General features: G+C 47.1%; 3 protein-coding genes across 3 annotated transcripts; 1 reads left to right on the forward strand and 2 right to left on the reverse strand.

Annotated features, from left to right (window-relative positions):
* Positions 1–2,110: 2,110 nt before the first annotated feature.
* On the forward strand, positions 2,111–4,246 carry PADG_06981 (uncharacterized protein; the record flags this gene model as incomplete). The annotated part of the gene is made up of 2 exons (XM_010764203.1): positions 2,111–2,723; positions 2,859–4,246. The coding sequence occupies 2 exons, from the start codon at positions 2,111–2,113 to the stop codon at positions 4,244–4,246; spliced, it is 2,001 nt and encodes a 666-aa protein (XP_010762505.1).
* A 2,971-nt stretch (positions 4,247–7,217) lies between these two features.
* On the reverse strand, positions 7,218–9,229 carry PADG_06982 (uncharacterized protein; the record flags this gene model as incomplete). Its single annotated transcript, XM_010764056.1, has 5 exons — positions 7,218–7,761; positions 7,812–7,952; positions 8,052–8,450; positions 8,534–8,701; positions 8,823–9,229. 5 exons carry the CDS (start codon positions 9,227–9,229, stop codon positions 7,218–7,220), a joined length of 1,659 nt encoding a protein of 552 aa, XP_010762358.1.
* Positions 9,230–9,882: 653 nt separating this feature from the next.
* Positions 9,883–12,256, reverse strand: PADG_06983 (arginyltransferase; the record flags this gene model as incomplete). Its single annotated transcript, XM_010764057.1, has 10 exons — positions 9,883–10,005; positions 10,146–10,450; positions 10,512–10,577; positions 10,639–10,736; positions 10,807–11,040; positions 11,134–11,295; positions 11,416–11,538; positions 11,609–11,671; positions 11,749–11,824; positions 12,190–12,256. The coding sequence occupies 10 exons, from the start codon at positions 12,254–12,256 to the stop codon at positions 9,883–9,885; spliced, it is 1,317 nt and encodes a 438-aa protein (XP_010762359.1).
* Positions 12,257–16,099: the final 3,843 nt, after the last annotated feature.

Genomic DNA, 16,099 nt, shown 5'->3' on the forward strand with positions numbered 1-16,099 from the left:
TCAACTCTACAGGACAAAATATCCGCTCGATTGACAGAAATGACACATCGTGGGGTATATGACTCCGCAGCTCCGCATTTCAGCCAGACACCTTCAGCTCCCCCCCTCCTTCTCTCCTGAATAATCAGACATCCGGATAAGCGACAATGAGGGGTGGGTATCACCCGGTAGGTATCGAATCTGAGCGACGAAGATGCACCTGGAAAAGGACATATACTATCTATCTCTTCTTTGAGTCGAAAGTTTTCCCCGTATATGATGATATTGAGTAGAGAATTGTTGGAAAAAGCAATTCAGCTTCAAAATTCCTCTCCACGGGTGCCGTTTTGGAAACCAAATGAGCTTGCTATCGAAGGTTAACCATCTGCGTGCGGCCTGGCAAAGTAAATGTCAGGCCTATCCGTCTTCTTACGTAATCCGCACCGTATATAACTTCCGCGTAGCTAGCGATCGCTTCATAATCAATCAAGCAATCTATCCTTCACAGTAAATATATCACAATAGGGAAGGTTCATTAATGACGTCATTTATTTCACTGCCCGCCGTCGCAGAAACATGCAACGATTGAAGCAAAAGAAAGGACTGTATCCATCAACATTTGAAGCGTTTTGTGGATGGGTGAAGGTGGCCGGAACTGTTTTCTCCTCATTCGAGATTTAGAACTCCCAAGATTAAAAAAGGGTCAGTAACTGGTAGTGAATATGAAACAGAAATGGCAATTCATGGGCGCTTGATCTGGGGGCTGATGCCGTGCACATGTATGTATGTATGTATGTATATATGTATATATGTATATATGTATATATGTATGTCATGGCTGAGAGAGGTATGGCCATTGGATTCAGACGACTTTCAAACTCTAGGAAATCCTCAAGAGTGAATTCATTCAACAAAAGGTCATTTGATGATGATTTGTGTTGCTCCGTACTTGCGAACGGGAAACCTCGGTAGTCTGGTCTGTGATGTGCCAGCCGGTGATTGGACCAGCCACCAAGTTTTCCAAGGTTCCCACCTCCTTGGTCCTAGATTGGGATGGAAATGGACCAATGGATGACTGCGACTAACTGCGGGGCCTGGATCCAAAGCTTTTCTCTCTGCTTTGTGAGCATGTGGTGGTTTGAGCAACTTTTGGCTTATCGAACTGAAGGCAATTTAAGGGGGGGGGGGAGGGAAGAATCTCTGGCGTTTGGGATTTGCTTGTGCAGGCCATCACCGACAGGGCATCTGGATTGGACGGTGCCTTGCGCGCACCCGAGTCTCGCTGTCTCGAGCACATGCGGCAGAGGCGGTTCTATTGGCTGAACAGCAGTTAGTTTGCTAGTCGTATCCATGCCGGCGATCCCCAACACGGATACCAGGATCCACTTCCCCCCCTTTCTTTGACGCTATGCACACGGTGCCGGTGCTGCATTGCGTGAGCACAGCCGCAAATTTCGGCCTGTGGAAGTAAACTCTGAGTGGTGGCAGTTGCAATTACTAGCGTATTTCAGCGTCTCCAGGTTACATTCCCCACCTATCGCCCAGTACTTCCTCCTCTCTCTCAACAACTCCTGCGAATGGCATGTTTAATGTTGCGACTGTCGAGACGAACATCTTGGAGAAATAATCTCGCACGGCCCTGGCTGGTTGTCGTTCATTCACACACTTGGACCGCGTCCACGCGAATCTGCGACTGCCGCCTAATTGCTAGCCAGTAGCGCGTTGTATTGTGGCAGAGGAAACTGATTAACATATTAGGCTCAGCCTCATATAGAGAGAGCGCAGAGAGCTGGTTCAAAAAATCGCAGGATTGAGAGAACTTGACTTTTTCTTTCGATCGCATAATATATTCTTTGGTTGACAGAGACTATCCGGCTGGCTGTCCATCTCCTTCCAACAGAATCCTCAGCATTCTCTCTCGACTTGGGCGATCCGGCTGCAAATACCAGGCCAATACGCCGCCCCACGCCGTTGGGCTAGAGCCGATTGATTGACTGCCAATCTCCTCTTCGAGCGGCGCATCACGCACAACCTCTCCCAGTTCTTTATCTTGGGAAATATTGTGTCGCAAAGCTCAGCAGTATAGGAGCAACCATTTTCTGGCCTCCCATAAGGGGCCAAGAACACCATCATGTCTCCCAACCGTCTTGAGGAACTTGACAACGTCTTCGACGACCACCCTTCACTAACCGCCTCCCTCGAGGACTTTGAAGACTCCTCTCGCCCATCACCCTTCTTTGGCTTGCCATCGCAGCACTCTGGTTTCCGTTCTGAAGACAACGATGAACCCGAGCCAGATACAGACTTAGATTCCAGTGCCGGCGACCCATGGACTCCACCGGGTTACAGGCAGCGGAGATATATTTTAAAACAGCAAAACTTTCCACCAACCGCTGGTAGCGCATGGTATCGGCATCAGCCGTATCTACGGGACAAGCCCGATCTGAATCCTCCCTGTGATTGCAGTCCGTTGCGGTCAAGGGAGGTTAGCCCGCAATATGAGGATGCACTGGAGAAACCGCCGGTGGGCGGGGGGGATGATGATGATGTTGCTGACTTAACAATGCCTGCCAATATACCATTACCTGTGGGCTCAGATTCCCCGTTGAAGGGCAGGTCTCCTAGTCCCGCGCCACCGACAAAGCGCGAGGAGGAGAGTCCCTGGAGAAACAAAGAGAGTAATGTTACTAGCGACGAGCTTGATCTGGTGCCGCAGGACCTTTCTCCAGATTTGTTCACAAATTGTAATATATATATTTTCCTATTTCCTTGAAGCAAAATACCCCTGTTCATATCTGTTGCATCTCTTGTTCATGTACTCAACAATACATGATTTGCTTTTCCGCATCTTGAAACTAACACCAGTTCCCAAATTGTAGACATCCGCTTTGCGGTGCGCGCAGAGGTTCAGCATCGAGAACCCTTCGTTGCATTCTTCAATTTCATCACCCAAAAGTTAGATTCAATGGTTAAGAATCGCACGAACACTGCTTTATCCTTAATAATAGGCCTCTTATCCTTCACCATCATCCGCGCCCTCTTTCTGCCACCTATCCCTCTCCCAGTCCCCGATCTCGTCAAACTCTCCGGCTTAGCCCGCTCCTTTGAGCCATTAATCTACTACTCCGAGAATGGCGTCCAGCAGATCGGCGCGCTGCAAGAAACCGGCGTCGCCGTCTGGGACCTGGGAGAATCCGTCCGCGGCACAAACATGACCAGCGCTCCCATCATCGTCCGTCAACTGGACGAACTCTCCGAATCCCTGAAGACATTATCATTAGAACTAACCCGCTTCTTCGCCAACGTGGACGCAGACATCGACTCCATCCTCATCGTCATGGACTGGGCAAAGCGCGAACTGGAAACCCTCTCTTCCCAACCTGCGCACTCCCTCCCCTCCATCTTCTTCGACAACCTCCACTCATTCCTCTCCCGCCTCGGCGCACTAGAAACCACCACGGCAACCTCACCGGATGGCAATGAAGCGCCGCTCCCCTCCCCAACCCGCCTGGGCTCCTTCATCACCAAAGTCTTCGGCACAACCCGCTCGCAACGCACACACCGCACCCTCACACATACCTTCTCCGAATTTCTCGCCGTCCAGGAAGAGTCCATCAACAACGAACTGACACACTCGACCGCCCTCTTTGCGCTCTTTGAGGCTATAGACCGACAGTTCCTAAACCTCCAGCGAACCGTCGTGCGCGAATCGGACGCCCAGGAGCGCGCCGAGGGCGAAATGCTCTCGTCGCTGTGGACGCGTGTTCTGGGACCCAACGCCGTCGCCCTGCGTAAGTATGAGAAAAACCGCCAGCTGCTGTCATCCGTGCGGCAGAGGACGGTTGCCAACAAGCACCTTCTCATGGACTATCGTGGCAAGCTGTTGACCCTAAAGGTGAACCTGGAAACTCTACGGAGGAAGTTGGTTAGTCCGCTGGTGAGGAGGAATGATTCGGTGACCTTTGGGCTCTTTGGAGGGAGCAGCAGTGGTGAGGGGGAGCTGACGGGAAGGGGTCTTGCCGGGAGTGCGGCGCAGGGGTCTGTGGAGTTGGTGGTAGAGAGACAGATCAGGGGCCTAGAGGGGGCTTATGATTATTTGAAGGGGGTGAGAGAGAGGCAGAAGGCGAAGTTGATGGAGATGGTCTACGGGGCTGGGAGCCGGAAGGTGGGGAGTGCGAGTGGGCTGCTAGATGGGATTGTGGGAGTGGGGGGGGGAGCTGGTGGTGGAGCAACTGGGGGTGGAGCAGCTGGGAGCGGAGATGGCTGAAGTTGTTTTTTAGCGTAAATTTTAGTCATTCTTATTTCATTTTGTTCACCTATTTATTTATTTCTTCTCAAATCTCTCCTTTTCCTTTTGGATTTGCTTTTTTTTTCATCTTCTGCTGCCCCGAACGGGTGTTTCTAGGATTAGGATTCTTTTCTTCTTCTTCTTTTGGCTGCTTGATTGGGAGTGGGTTGAGGGGGGGGGAGGAGTCTGTCAGAATGGCTGTTTTTTTTCATTTCTCCACTTTTCATTTCCCTTTGCCCTTCCGGATTGGAGTTGCACTGCTTTGCTGCGTTTACTTCTTCTCTTCGTCGGTTCTGTATTCTCCTCGTATGTCTGTCCCTGTGGTTTGGTCGTATTCTCCACATTGCGCCTAGATCAAGGACGAAGAAGGGGTCCCGTATCACTCGCTAGCAGCATATCTCTCCCCAATATATGTGATATGCTTGGGAATACTTGTACAGCCCATGTATGCATCTACATACATCATACATACATACATATCTTAGAAACATAGCTATTGGAATAAAGCAAATAAAACATAAAACATCAAGGGAAAACAGATTTGCAGCAGTAATCACAACCATGGATAATAGTAAATGCTACATACCTTGCTCACCCGTGAGTGGGTCTTAAGTTCTTCCTCGGATCACTCTCTACCATGCAAAAACTTAAAAAAAAAAAAAGCAGAATCAAAGCTTTAAAATATCAAAAATCGCCAACAACCACCCAACCACCTTACAGAAAGTACCTCACTGAGATGCTCTTCTCTACCTCCAGCGTATTTTGTATCTATGTCGCCCTCTAGGATCTGGATCCTTTCCTCATCACCTTTCCGTCAGTTCTTCTTCATACTCATCCACCACTCAAGAAAATCAAAAGAGCTGCAATAACGAATGCACAACCAGGTTGCAGGATGAAGCCCAGCTGTAAAGAAAAAAAGGCAAAATCACCGTGCAAAACCTTTTGATAACTATCAGCCGTGGTGAAAATTCTGCCGGAACCCCTGACGCATGACGAGATGAGCAGATGCCATCTCAACGACCAAATGTATGAATACCGCAAATACTGGGCTGATGATAGCTTCTTCAAAACTTTCGAGCCTCTTGTGATGTTCTTGAGCAGAAGCGATGCCATAACTCAGGCCTTCTTCGGAGAGTATCTCTCCTATGCAATATAAACTAGGTAACTACTCGAGAGAGTGTAATATTCTTGCACATCTATAGGCATTTTGTTAAGATATCATTTCAATGGAATTAGAGCCGATCTGGGAGGGTTTCACCGTCCAAAGCAAGCCAAAGCTGGCAACCGAGTTAACTCAGGCTTGGGATAACTAACTATCTAGTTTATCTATTTCAGGAGATATTCAACGACAATCCAAGTATTGTGCACCCTGCAAGCACCGAACAACCTCGTATTTCGTTTCGATTCGGTGATATGAAAAAAAAAAAAAAAAAAAAAAAAAGCATTCTAATTGTTGTCAAACTTGGATCGGAGTTAAGAGGCAGTTATGGTTGCAGCGCGCTCTTGTATTGTTGGTTCAGATCACTCTGATTGCCAATACTGTGGAATTCGCCTAACATGAGACTCTGGGATACCCATCCATCTTTTCCTCTTGGATCATTCATTCCGTCTACAAAGAGATCCTCGTTATCTAGTGTATGAAGGCGGTACAGTGACTTGCGTTCTGTGGTGATTCAAGGATCATAGTTCTGCTTTTCGTCTACTGATTCAAGGGACCGCCTCGTAGGTATACACGCCATGCAATTTATGCTTGGCCTGCTGAGCATACATATATGGTCACATTGCATCATCGTCATCATCATCATCATCATCACCATCATCATCATATTCCCCAGCTAGCTTGCAGAAATTCATACCATGTCTGATAAACCAATCAATAGCAATGCTGACTCGTTTTGTTTCTCCATCTCTGCTTGGAAATGCCCCCTCCAAAGCAACTCGCCTCACATATATCTCCCCCAGCTTCGCATATACATTCCATTGGGCTCTAGTACAATGCCCCAGGACGCATCCAAAGCATCTTTTTCTCTCGAGGGCCCTGATTCTCCCTCTTTACCACGCCCCTGTCTGCCGCCCCGCACTACTTCGTCGCCGGAGTTGACCAGACATCCAACATTAACTGGGAAAAGCTCAAAACCGACTTGAGCACTGTGGTGGCAAGTGCGGCTCCAGGAGAACTCAACCTCTATTCTCAGGGCAAGCCTGACAGAGTAGACGATTTCAAGAGTTTGAAGAAGTCAGATGGCGTTTATAATGCGCCTGGGGCGCATGGGGGGTACTGTGGGACCCCAGTGGATACCTGTGGGTGTCTCTCAATAAGTCGATACAGAAATATAAGGTCACCGGCCAGGGGGAACGACATACATACACTGGTGAAAGACGGAGCTGCAATTCCGTTCACGGGAAAACGTAGACTCAGACATGATTTACAACCAGACTATACAAATAAAAATACACTTCTCGTGACAGGTTCATATGGGGGCATATTCTTACAATACTTCCGCGGGGAAATGGACGACGCTGAGAAAGGGGGGCAAGATTAAGAGTTGTTGCAAGACATAGGAGCGGGGAGTATGTGTAGGTTGGTAACAGGGGAAGCATGGGTGGGTGAGTACGTTGGTGAACTTCGGGTCGAACCCTGAGGGGAACAGAGTGAGAGAAAGGGTAGGAACAAGAGGTTATATAAGGCTGGGGTTTATGAGACGGGTTTTGAATAAAGATGTTTCATCAAATGGAGGAAGGAAAAAGGAAAATAATCTGAGACTTGCAGGATGTGCATTCACCTTTGAAACATTCATTTGGTGAGGAAGAATGCTCCATTGGAGAGAGATCAATGGTGGTTGAGGAGTAATTCTGGATATGGCGGATAGCCCATGGCCTTATAGGATTTCGGTTACCACAAAGCGAAAGCGAAAGCGAAAGCGAAAGCGAATACCAACCATAGTCGATATTAAATATAACCTCCCCGCTCCCCCCACCCAACCCCCCTCCCTCGTTTCTGTAACCTGACCTCACAAGCCCTGAATGGCAAATATAACAACGAACTAACCACCAACGCCATCTCAAACCCAATATCCCCCGTAATTTCCGCAATTGGCCCCGTAAACCACTTCTGTGACATACACGGGATCACCAACGCAAACGATAACAACCCCGCCCCCAGCGCGGCAATCCCACTCGGTAGCTGCGAACCCACATCCCAAATCACATGCTCATACGACGCATAATTACCATGACGAATCACGAGATGTTCAACCGTCACGATGGCGAAGAAAGCCGCAGACCAATAGGCAATTACACCTATGAAATTCTCGAGAGAGGAAAAGAAACTTGCCGCAGCGCGAATGGGAGACTGGGATGATGATGGCAACGAAGACGGCGGCGAAGATTGCGCGTGGAATACGGACGAGGATGGGGAGTAATATTTGAAATGTTCAGTGTTATGCTGTAGATGGTTGCGGCAATGTTTCCGAGAGCGGAGAAGGCGAGGAGCACTGTAATGAATTTTCCAAAACCACCAGCTGGGCTGAGGATGGCGGCGAACATGTAGCCGACGGATCCGCTTTCGTAAGCGGAGGCCCAGCTTGGGGTGTTGGGGACGGCTCCGCCGATGGCGGCACCAAGAATCATTAGGGGTGTGTTAGGGAGGAAGAGGCCCAGGTAGGTATACGTGAAGATGTGTGTGCTAAGCATAGGATTTGTTGTATTAGATAGCTTTCCTTTTTTTATTGTGTGTTTTAAGGCAGTTGTGTCTCAGAGTTAAAGGCATGGGGGGGAGACCCACGAAGGCACATCTGGTGACATATACGTGCTGAAATCCGAACTCAGCGCTGCCCAGGGAATCAAGAAACCGGCAACTAACCCGCCAAAGGACAGGATAGGCTTTGCTGTAGGTTCTGGCTGCTTAACCTGGTCCACAAGATTCTTACCCCCGCAGCCGGTGAGGATTATAATGCTCACGAGCGTGGGGATCCAGGCATACCGTTCATACTGGTGCAGCACCTTGTAGCCGAAGAAGGAGATGAGCAGAGCGACCAAGACCACAATGATGATACCAGCATTCGCGCTGATGGAGCCGGGGTTTACGGCTGCAAGAGTCTGGCCTCCGATTACCGCATCGATCACAACAAATCCAGAGACGGTAGCAAGGTTCAATAGAACAACAATGTAGACACAGTAGAATCTATAAGTAAAATTTCAGCATGGATTTCCATTTAGAGTCTAACTATATGATGGAGACAACTTGGATGGCGAAGAAATACTCACCCAAAGCTATACCGCGCTTGAATCATCTGGCGCAGGCCCGTTTTGGGTCCGAATATCGAAAGATATGCTGGCGGCACCGTACATAGCACATTGAAACAGATCACAACCAGACTGGCATCGCGCAGACTCAGGCCTAAACCGAGCGTGCCAACCATGCCTGTGATAACCCTACGTAGCTGACACCCAATTCCACATCAGAGACACGGACATCAAAACTAGCGACAGAAGGCGGAACTCAGTTCGATATTAATTCAATCCAACCAAAACAGGTCATATAAATATAACATACGGCAAGACATTGCAGCTAACCGTAAACCACAGGAAGAACAAATTAATCGCGCTCATGTCTGTCTGCTCGGCGACGGCGACGGGCGTGATACCGCGCAGTTCCACCCCCCAGGAGGCCAGCCGGTGCCACCAGCCGGACCAGGAGCTAAACAGCGGAAGATCCATGTTATCGATGTCTAATCCCGCCTGTGCGGCGCTTGAGCCCCGCGGCTGTTGGCCACGGGAAGTGGTCTGGGATCTCCGCCCATTCTCGGTGACGGCGGAGGTTGGAATGGCCTTTTCCACGTCCCCGGTGGGATTTGGTTCGCCATTGTCATCATCATCATCATCATCATCACTACCACCATCGTTGGCAATTGTGGTAATGGATGGCGGCGGCGGACTTGTTGGCGGCGGTTTCGGTTCCATCTTAGAGTGTAGCATTGGTTATGATGGGGTTAAAATTGTTTTCCTCTTCCCTTAACTTTTCTCTTTGCTCTCTGTCGCGGTGCTACCCTGGGGCGAATTGAATGGTCAATCAAAATTCGAGGTAGTTAACTAATAACTACATTATAAGTTAGTTAATAGGTTTAACGAAGGACGAATAAGAATGAAAATATAAACCAACCCATCATCATAGCTAGTCATTATCCGGTCTGACTCAGACCGTTGCACTCAGCGAGTGGCTCCTCTCCCCCTCCTTAGCCCCGTTAATCCAGAGCCGGGAATTTTAATTTACTTTGCTTATATTTTAATTAATTCATGATCGTATTGAGTTATTTCCATAATTCTGTCTATGCGCATGAATGCGACATCTCAGAGTCATTAAACTCTCTCCCCTTGTTCTCTTAGTTCAGAGACTTAATTTCTATCGAACATCTGCGATATATTTCCACGGCTACCGTAAGGCCTTTGGCTGAGCGGGAGACGCTGCGTTACAGGACAACAACCCAAGAATCGTGCCAAGTGGAAGTTTCCCAATGGCCCTGAGAGACAAGCTGTATCATTCCTCTAGCTATTTCTAATATTTCACAATTGCAGCGTTGTGGAAATTACTCCTCACAGCGCAACCCAAATTCATCTTAGAAGAGCACAACCGCCGAATCCTTAACAACCTCCGGGCCCAACGCTGCCGCAAGTTCGGCAACTATTCCTTTGATCGACTGTGGATTCATAATATCTGACTTGTCCCATGGAACCAGGTCCTACACCACCAAGATACCGTGGTAGATTATCGAATTAGTTATCTCTTTTCTTTTGAGCTCTGTAAAACATTTAAAACATGGCGGGCAAAACAAAAGACGAGGCCGAAGAAAGAAAAGGCACCAGACTAGGGATGACTCACGATCATTTCCACCAAAACCCCATGCACAAAAAGCTGCCAATGATCTAGATCGATCTGCTCCTCTACCTCTTTCAGCGTCAAGACGCCTGGCATATGGATGTCAAACAATGACATTTCTTCCTCGTTGGGTTCGGACTCAACTTTCCACTGGTCATTTTCTTCGGCAGCAGGTTCAGTTTCGACACCGCCTTCTCCCTTTTTAGCTGCTTGTATTGCGCGGTCATGGGAGAGAGAAACATATGGATGCCGATCAAATTTCTCTTTGTAGTCATCAAAAGGATCCCAAGTCAAACTCTCTGGATCTGCTATACACGTTAGGGAAATATAAAAATTATGATGGAGTCGAAGGGCGAAATAGCTACTTACCGAGAACATACTGAGGCTGGAAATTTGCCTTGTACCGCATTTTTTGACAGGAATGTATGTAGAAACCTGGATATGGTTAGGAACTGGAAGAAGATATAGAATCATAGAATCAAGGATCCCTCCGTACCCATATAGTAGTTCTTATAACCCCCTTCGATAGTCAAGGCAATCTCCCTTAGAGCACTAGTCTTCCCGAATTCAAAGTCGCTGTATTCTGGGTCATAGCTGCCAGAAATTAGTTATCCTCAGTTCACGCACCCGGGGTTAACATATATATATAGACGAAAAACCATACAAGATATAGACCGAGCTAACAGCTTGAGGCAATAAATCTAGAACTGCCACGGCAATAAGCTTCCCATCTAGCCTATAGCACTGATGGTAGGATCCGAGCTTTTGCTCCTTCGAAGCTTCCCTGACGGTCTTCCTATTGATGCCAGAACATAGAAACCGCTTGAAGGAGGGAACACTCCATCTTGAAGCAGGCTCATTATGTACAGCCATCTGGTACCTTAGGAAGAGATCATACCTGCAAGCAAAATCATTAGTGTTTTGTCTCCTAGAAGTGACCCAATTTCCATACAGGGGAGATTTGGGAATGAATGGGTGCATATGAACTGACTTTGCCTGTGAGAAAGAATCAGACTCGAAATTGACCTCAAACCGATGAGCTGGTTCAACGGGCCTCTTCGTTTTCGGATCCCTAGGCCTCTTGACGTTGGCGTATTCCGTTTCACGGACTCGTTGGAGCAAATTAAACTTCGATTTTCGGGATTTTTTCTCCCTATGCAATCGTACCGGTCGTCAGATTTACTTTAAATCACGAATCATACAAGCAATCTGAATGAGAGATAAGGAAATCATCATTCCAGACCGTCGATTTGATTAGGTGACGTAGACATACTCTCGAGTCGTTGGACAAAGCTTTGCCGCACTTCGAATGTAGGACGGGCCCAGCACAAATCTATTCCAGCGATTTATGGCCAGTCTCTGGTCCTTTCGTGGCTTAAAGCCGGTAGGGTCCAGCCTGTATGGTCATGTTGGTCAGAAAATATGCGCGCCAGCACACGTTTTCAAGAAAAGAGATGCTAGCACACCTTATCGTATAGTGCGGACAGCATGACCTTTTCAAGTTTTGTTTATAGTAAAGTGACCCAGAGCTAGAGAAACCATAGTTAGCTTAAGCACTTGACGTAAAGCGAAAAAGGGTGATGTTTTCGCAAATCAGAAATCTTACCGTCTCCATCCCCGATCGAGAAGCTCTTGGTAGTCGTCCACGCGCATGGCCTTAGAGCTGGCATAGTATGATGCACCTACTCAAACATCTAGCATGTCAGATGTCGTTTGCATAATTTTTCGACGCTCAAAGAAACATATATCCAGCATGTGTCGTGAGCTGGAGACCTGGAGAGGCGGAACGTGAGACTAACTTCCATTGTCTGACTTGCAATAACCACATGAGTTCCGTTGGTATCCTAATTATCAATATCGGCAGAAGCATGGCCGTGATGTCAGTAGGTGAAACCAGAGGGGGTGGGAAACAGGCAAGTTATTTCGAGAAATCAGGAGCACTTTAGCAACAAGCTAATGGAAACTAATGTGCAAGACTGTGTCTTCTTTCGTCTTCCACAAAACAATCCCACAAAGCTTCCTCTTATTAGGGATACTGCCCACTTACCATTTGGTGTAATGAAGGATAAAGGCTGCGGTTGAGGCCTCTTCTCTTCTTCATCCGATGATGACATAATTGCCGGACTAGGACGAATCTCACGCCGCACTAAACAACAGAGTTGTAACCTATGAGTTAGACTCTCGAGGCTCACATAACAGAGAGCCGTAGCATCGTATTTGCTACAACTATTATATTGGACAACGACCAAACAAACCACTGCTGCGTGTTGGAATGAGGTTGAAAGCCGGGTTTTGGTGACGCCAAGATAAACCTTGGATCTAGAGTGGCAGAGATCCCGTGACCTCAATTGGTGGGGCATAAACGAACCGGACTCAAATCTATGATAACAACATAAATCTACACGACTCTAGGAGTGGTTTGGATATACATAATCATGAATTTTCTTTGGCATTTTCCATGTCCACCAGCGAAATAACAACCTTGGAATCCTGAAAGCGGCAAAAGTTGCGTCCAAACCTAGGATTTAGTATGGGATTTTAACATGAAAAGTCCTGCCATTCCCATGCCCCTAGTCGTCCAATGTCCCATTTTCAAGTATCCGTTGCAATTACCAATCTCATAGAGACACATAGAGAGCAGCCTGAAGTCAACTTAAAGGCGTCTGACTCACCGCGTTGATATCTTATGTTCCAGCTGCGCGCGCCGAAAGGCGACCGCGTTTCCAGACGTCATAGGTGTTGAGATGGCTGCGGAAAGCTAATTACGCCATTTCTGCAGCCGAGAATGGGCTAATATCAGGGTATGAGAGACGTTCCATTAAAGTATGTGGAAATCAGATACCAGGGATTCAGGGGCCCATGCAATGATTCTAAAGGATCCCCAAAAGCTATAGGTGATGTCCATGGCTCGAGCCACCCTTCCATGACCGCACATGATAGCGGAAGCAGGGGTTTGTGGGCTTGTTTCTTCTGGAAATAATACCAGGGAAGGGGTTCTGTTTTTCATCTGCCGTTGTTGGGTGGGTATTGAGTGAGTTGGAGATGTAGTGGCATTTTCTGATGCATGATAGGGCCAGTATAAAGGAGATCGTAGTGGATATGACATGGTCAGAGAAAGACATGGAGGGGACAACGTTGGACATTGCCCCTCCATAAATGAGCGGGAATCTGTTCCTTTAGTGAAGGAAGTTGGGTATCTAGAGGCGCATTCTCTATAGCAGAATGAAATATTCATTCTCTAGGTTGTCATCAGATACCAAGGGTAGATGACAAGTAGAGAAGGATGGTATTATGGTCCGGCAAATATGAAAGAAGGGAGGAGGATAATAGCAGCCAAAATTGGTGATGGCTATGACATCACTTTATCAACCTCTTACTTCTCATGCCAAAAGACAGAGAATGTCAGAAAATAAGTCGGAGAGAACGGAAATGATTATCCCATTCCATCCCATCCCACTACCGGTGGTAACTTAAGAGTCATTAGAGTCAATACCTGAATTCTTTTCTGTTTTGACTTCATTCCGAGAAGTTTTCCGTACTCGACCCTCCCGCGGGTTTCACGCGGAATTGAAACTCAGGTAGCTATGGAGTAAGTTGAAAGGAAGCTGACAATATGAAACTCGACAACGAAGCTCCGCTGTGGCTCGGCGCCGTCTTTCCTTTCCTACTACGGCTGACAACATGGAACGCGCCGGTTCATTTTGTCCATCCTCATGAGCCAGATGGGATAATGACAAGAGGCGCAATGCTGAATGGCCATGCAAGTGGAGAACGTCTCTCTCTGGTGAAACTGTTCAACCAGTCCGTTTAAGCTTCTCCGTCCGCTTCCCCTGGATGTGTTATCTCCACAGAATGTGGTAGAGAGGGTGAAAAGGATTCAACATTGGGAGCAAACCACACTGTGAGGCTGTTTCGTTTGGGGGTGGAAGCAGAAAGAGAGAAGAGAGGGCAGCGGAAGTACAGTGTGAAAATAAAAGGGGTCTTTGAAAATGCAAATGACAACGATGCAACGGAAAAAGGTAAAAAGGTGGGGGCTCTTTGCCCAAGCTGCCAACAAGCTACTACTGTCGAAGGCGGAGGATAAGGGGGTGGGAATACATAAAAGAAAAAGAAAAGGAAAAGGAAAAACGAAGCGATTTGATTTGCAAAGACATGGACGTTCCTCCAACAAGAAAATGGAAGAGGTAAAAAGGAAAAAGAAACTCCCGAATTCCATGCATTTTTTTCTAGAAAGCTTCCTCCATCCCCGTCAAGCCCTCTGGGCATGCGCCGCCCGCCAGTGGATGGTTGCCTTTTCTTTCCTCCTTTTTGCGGGTGCAAATAAATTAAAATGACACATTTTCTTTTTTTTGTTTTGTTTTTTTGTTTTTGAATGGATTGCCCGAAATCCCATCAGTTAACTTACCCTTGCAATCCAATAATGAGTTACCTCAACTGCTCCAAGCTGCATATGCGGTCCCTGCAAGCATGACAGCAAAAGCTGTCATCTGTCAAATCAAATTTCTTTTGGTGTCCCCGGGTACCAGTCCTCAAACTCCATATGATTAGTTAACATGGGTAATTCCTCCGCAGTTATATAGATTTACTTTTTTTTTTTTTTTTTTCAGCCTCGATCCGCCATTTTCATTTGGATATTTCTAGCCGGCTGACGCAGAGTGTGGACAGGCGTTTCATTTGACGCCCGTTGCTTTTGACGGGTTGTTGAACGAGCGGACCTTGATGCAGTCCAAGAAATAGCTATCCAGGGTACCTAAATACTGACGATGATCTCGACGAGTCGCAGGGGCAATGCTGAGCACGAGCTTGGGATGCAGTGGGTCCGCTCCTCGTAGGTCATATGTTGGATGCATACTATGGAGCTTTCCAAGTGCTTCAATGCATGACGTGGGTTTTATAACTGACCCTTGCTTGATAATAATGAAAGGAGGGGGGAGGGTTGCTTATTTATGATCATCGTCCATTTTGCTGATGGGCCATGATGTATAATTATGAATATCTCATGAGGGACGTGAGGATTAATGAGATGTTGTAATTATTAAATGTTTGCCCAGAGGGTAAGCTTGACATTTACGGATGTATGCTGCAATCAATGCATTAGCTTGGCTGGCCGGTTTTTGTCAAACAAAAGAAGAATGAATATAAACCCTCCGATTGGTTGGAGAGGCAGATGCTGCTTTATTTATTTTCCCTTATTCTTTTAACTATCTGATTTTATATTTTGTCACATTTCAATTCTTCCTCTGTGGAATGGAATCCGTGATTGATGCACATTCCCCCTTGCCGTGTCTATAAAAGGCGGCATGCGGGATTAGATCAAGATATAGCTTCGACAGGTATCGGGCATCGAGGCTTAAATGAACTCACGAGACGTTTGGGAAATAGCGGAATTTAACCCCGAGAATTACTACTACGTTGTTTAAAAATTCATCATCCAAAAAGGCGAGTCTTTTCTCAGCCAGCCAATTTGGCTTGCTGGCTCTTTTGCCAGGGAGAATGCGGATGAGGTGCGAGAAGGGAGGAAGCGAGTGTTAGCTGTCACAGCGCTTGAGCTTACAGATAGACGGACGGGAATGAAATATTTCATTTTTCTGCTAGGCCTGTTTGAAATGTTGGTTTCTATTCATTGGGTGATTAATTTTATTATTTGCTCTACTTTTACTATCTTTGATTTCAATGCTACCGAAAGGATGGACATCTATGTCTGTTAAACTTCGCAGTTAGAGATGAGGGCATGGGGAAGTCGAATGATGGCATTTTTTTGGATTTTGAATAATCTTCGACAAAACTTACAATAGCGATAATATTGAGCCGTTGCATGGGATGAGGGAAGGCCAAACCAAACCATGGAGATTGCATGGTATTTGGGAGTGAGTTACATCTGGCTTGGCAAATGGTACATGTCACCCATCAATTTTTCTGTGCACGGGCCTGTACCTTGCTCAGAATGACAAGTAGAT

This window comes from Paracoccidioides brasiliensis (assembly GCF_000150735.1).
Source record: "Paracoccidioides brasiliensis Pb18 unplaced genomic scaffold supercont2.10, whole genome shotgun sequence".
Taxonomy (NCBI): Eukaryota; Fungi; Ascomycota; class Eurotiomycetes; order Onygenales; family Ajellomycetaceae; genus Paracoccidioides; species Paracoccidioides brasiliensis.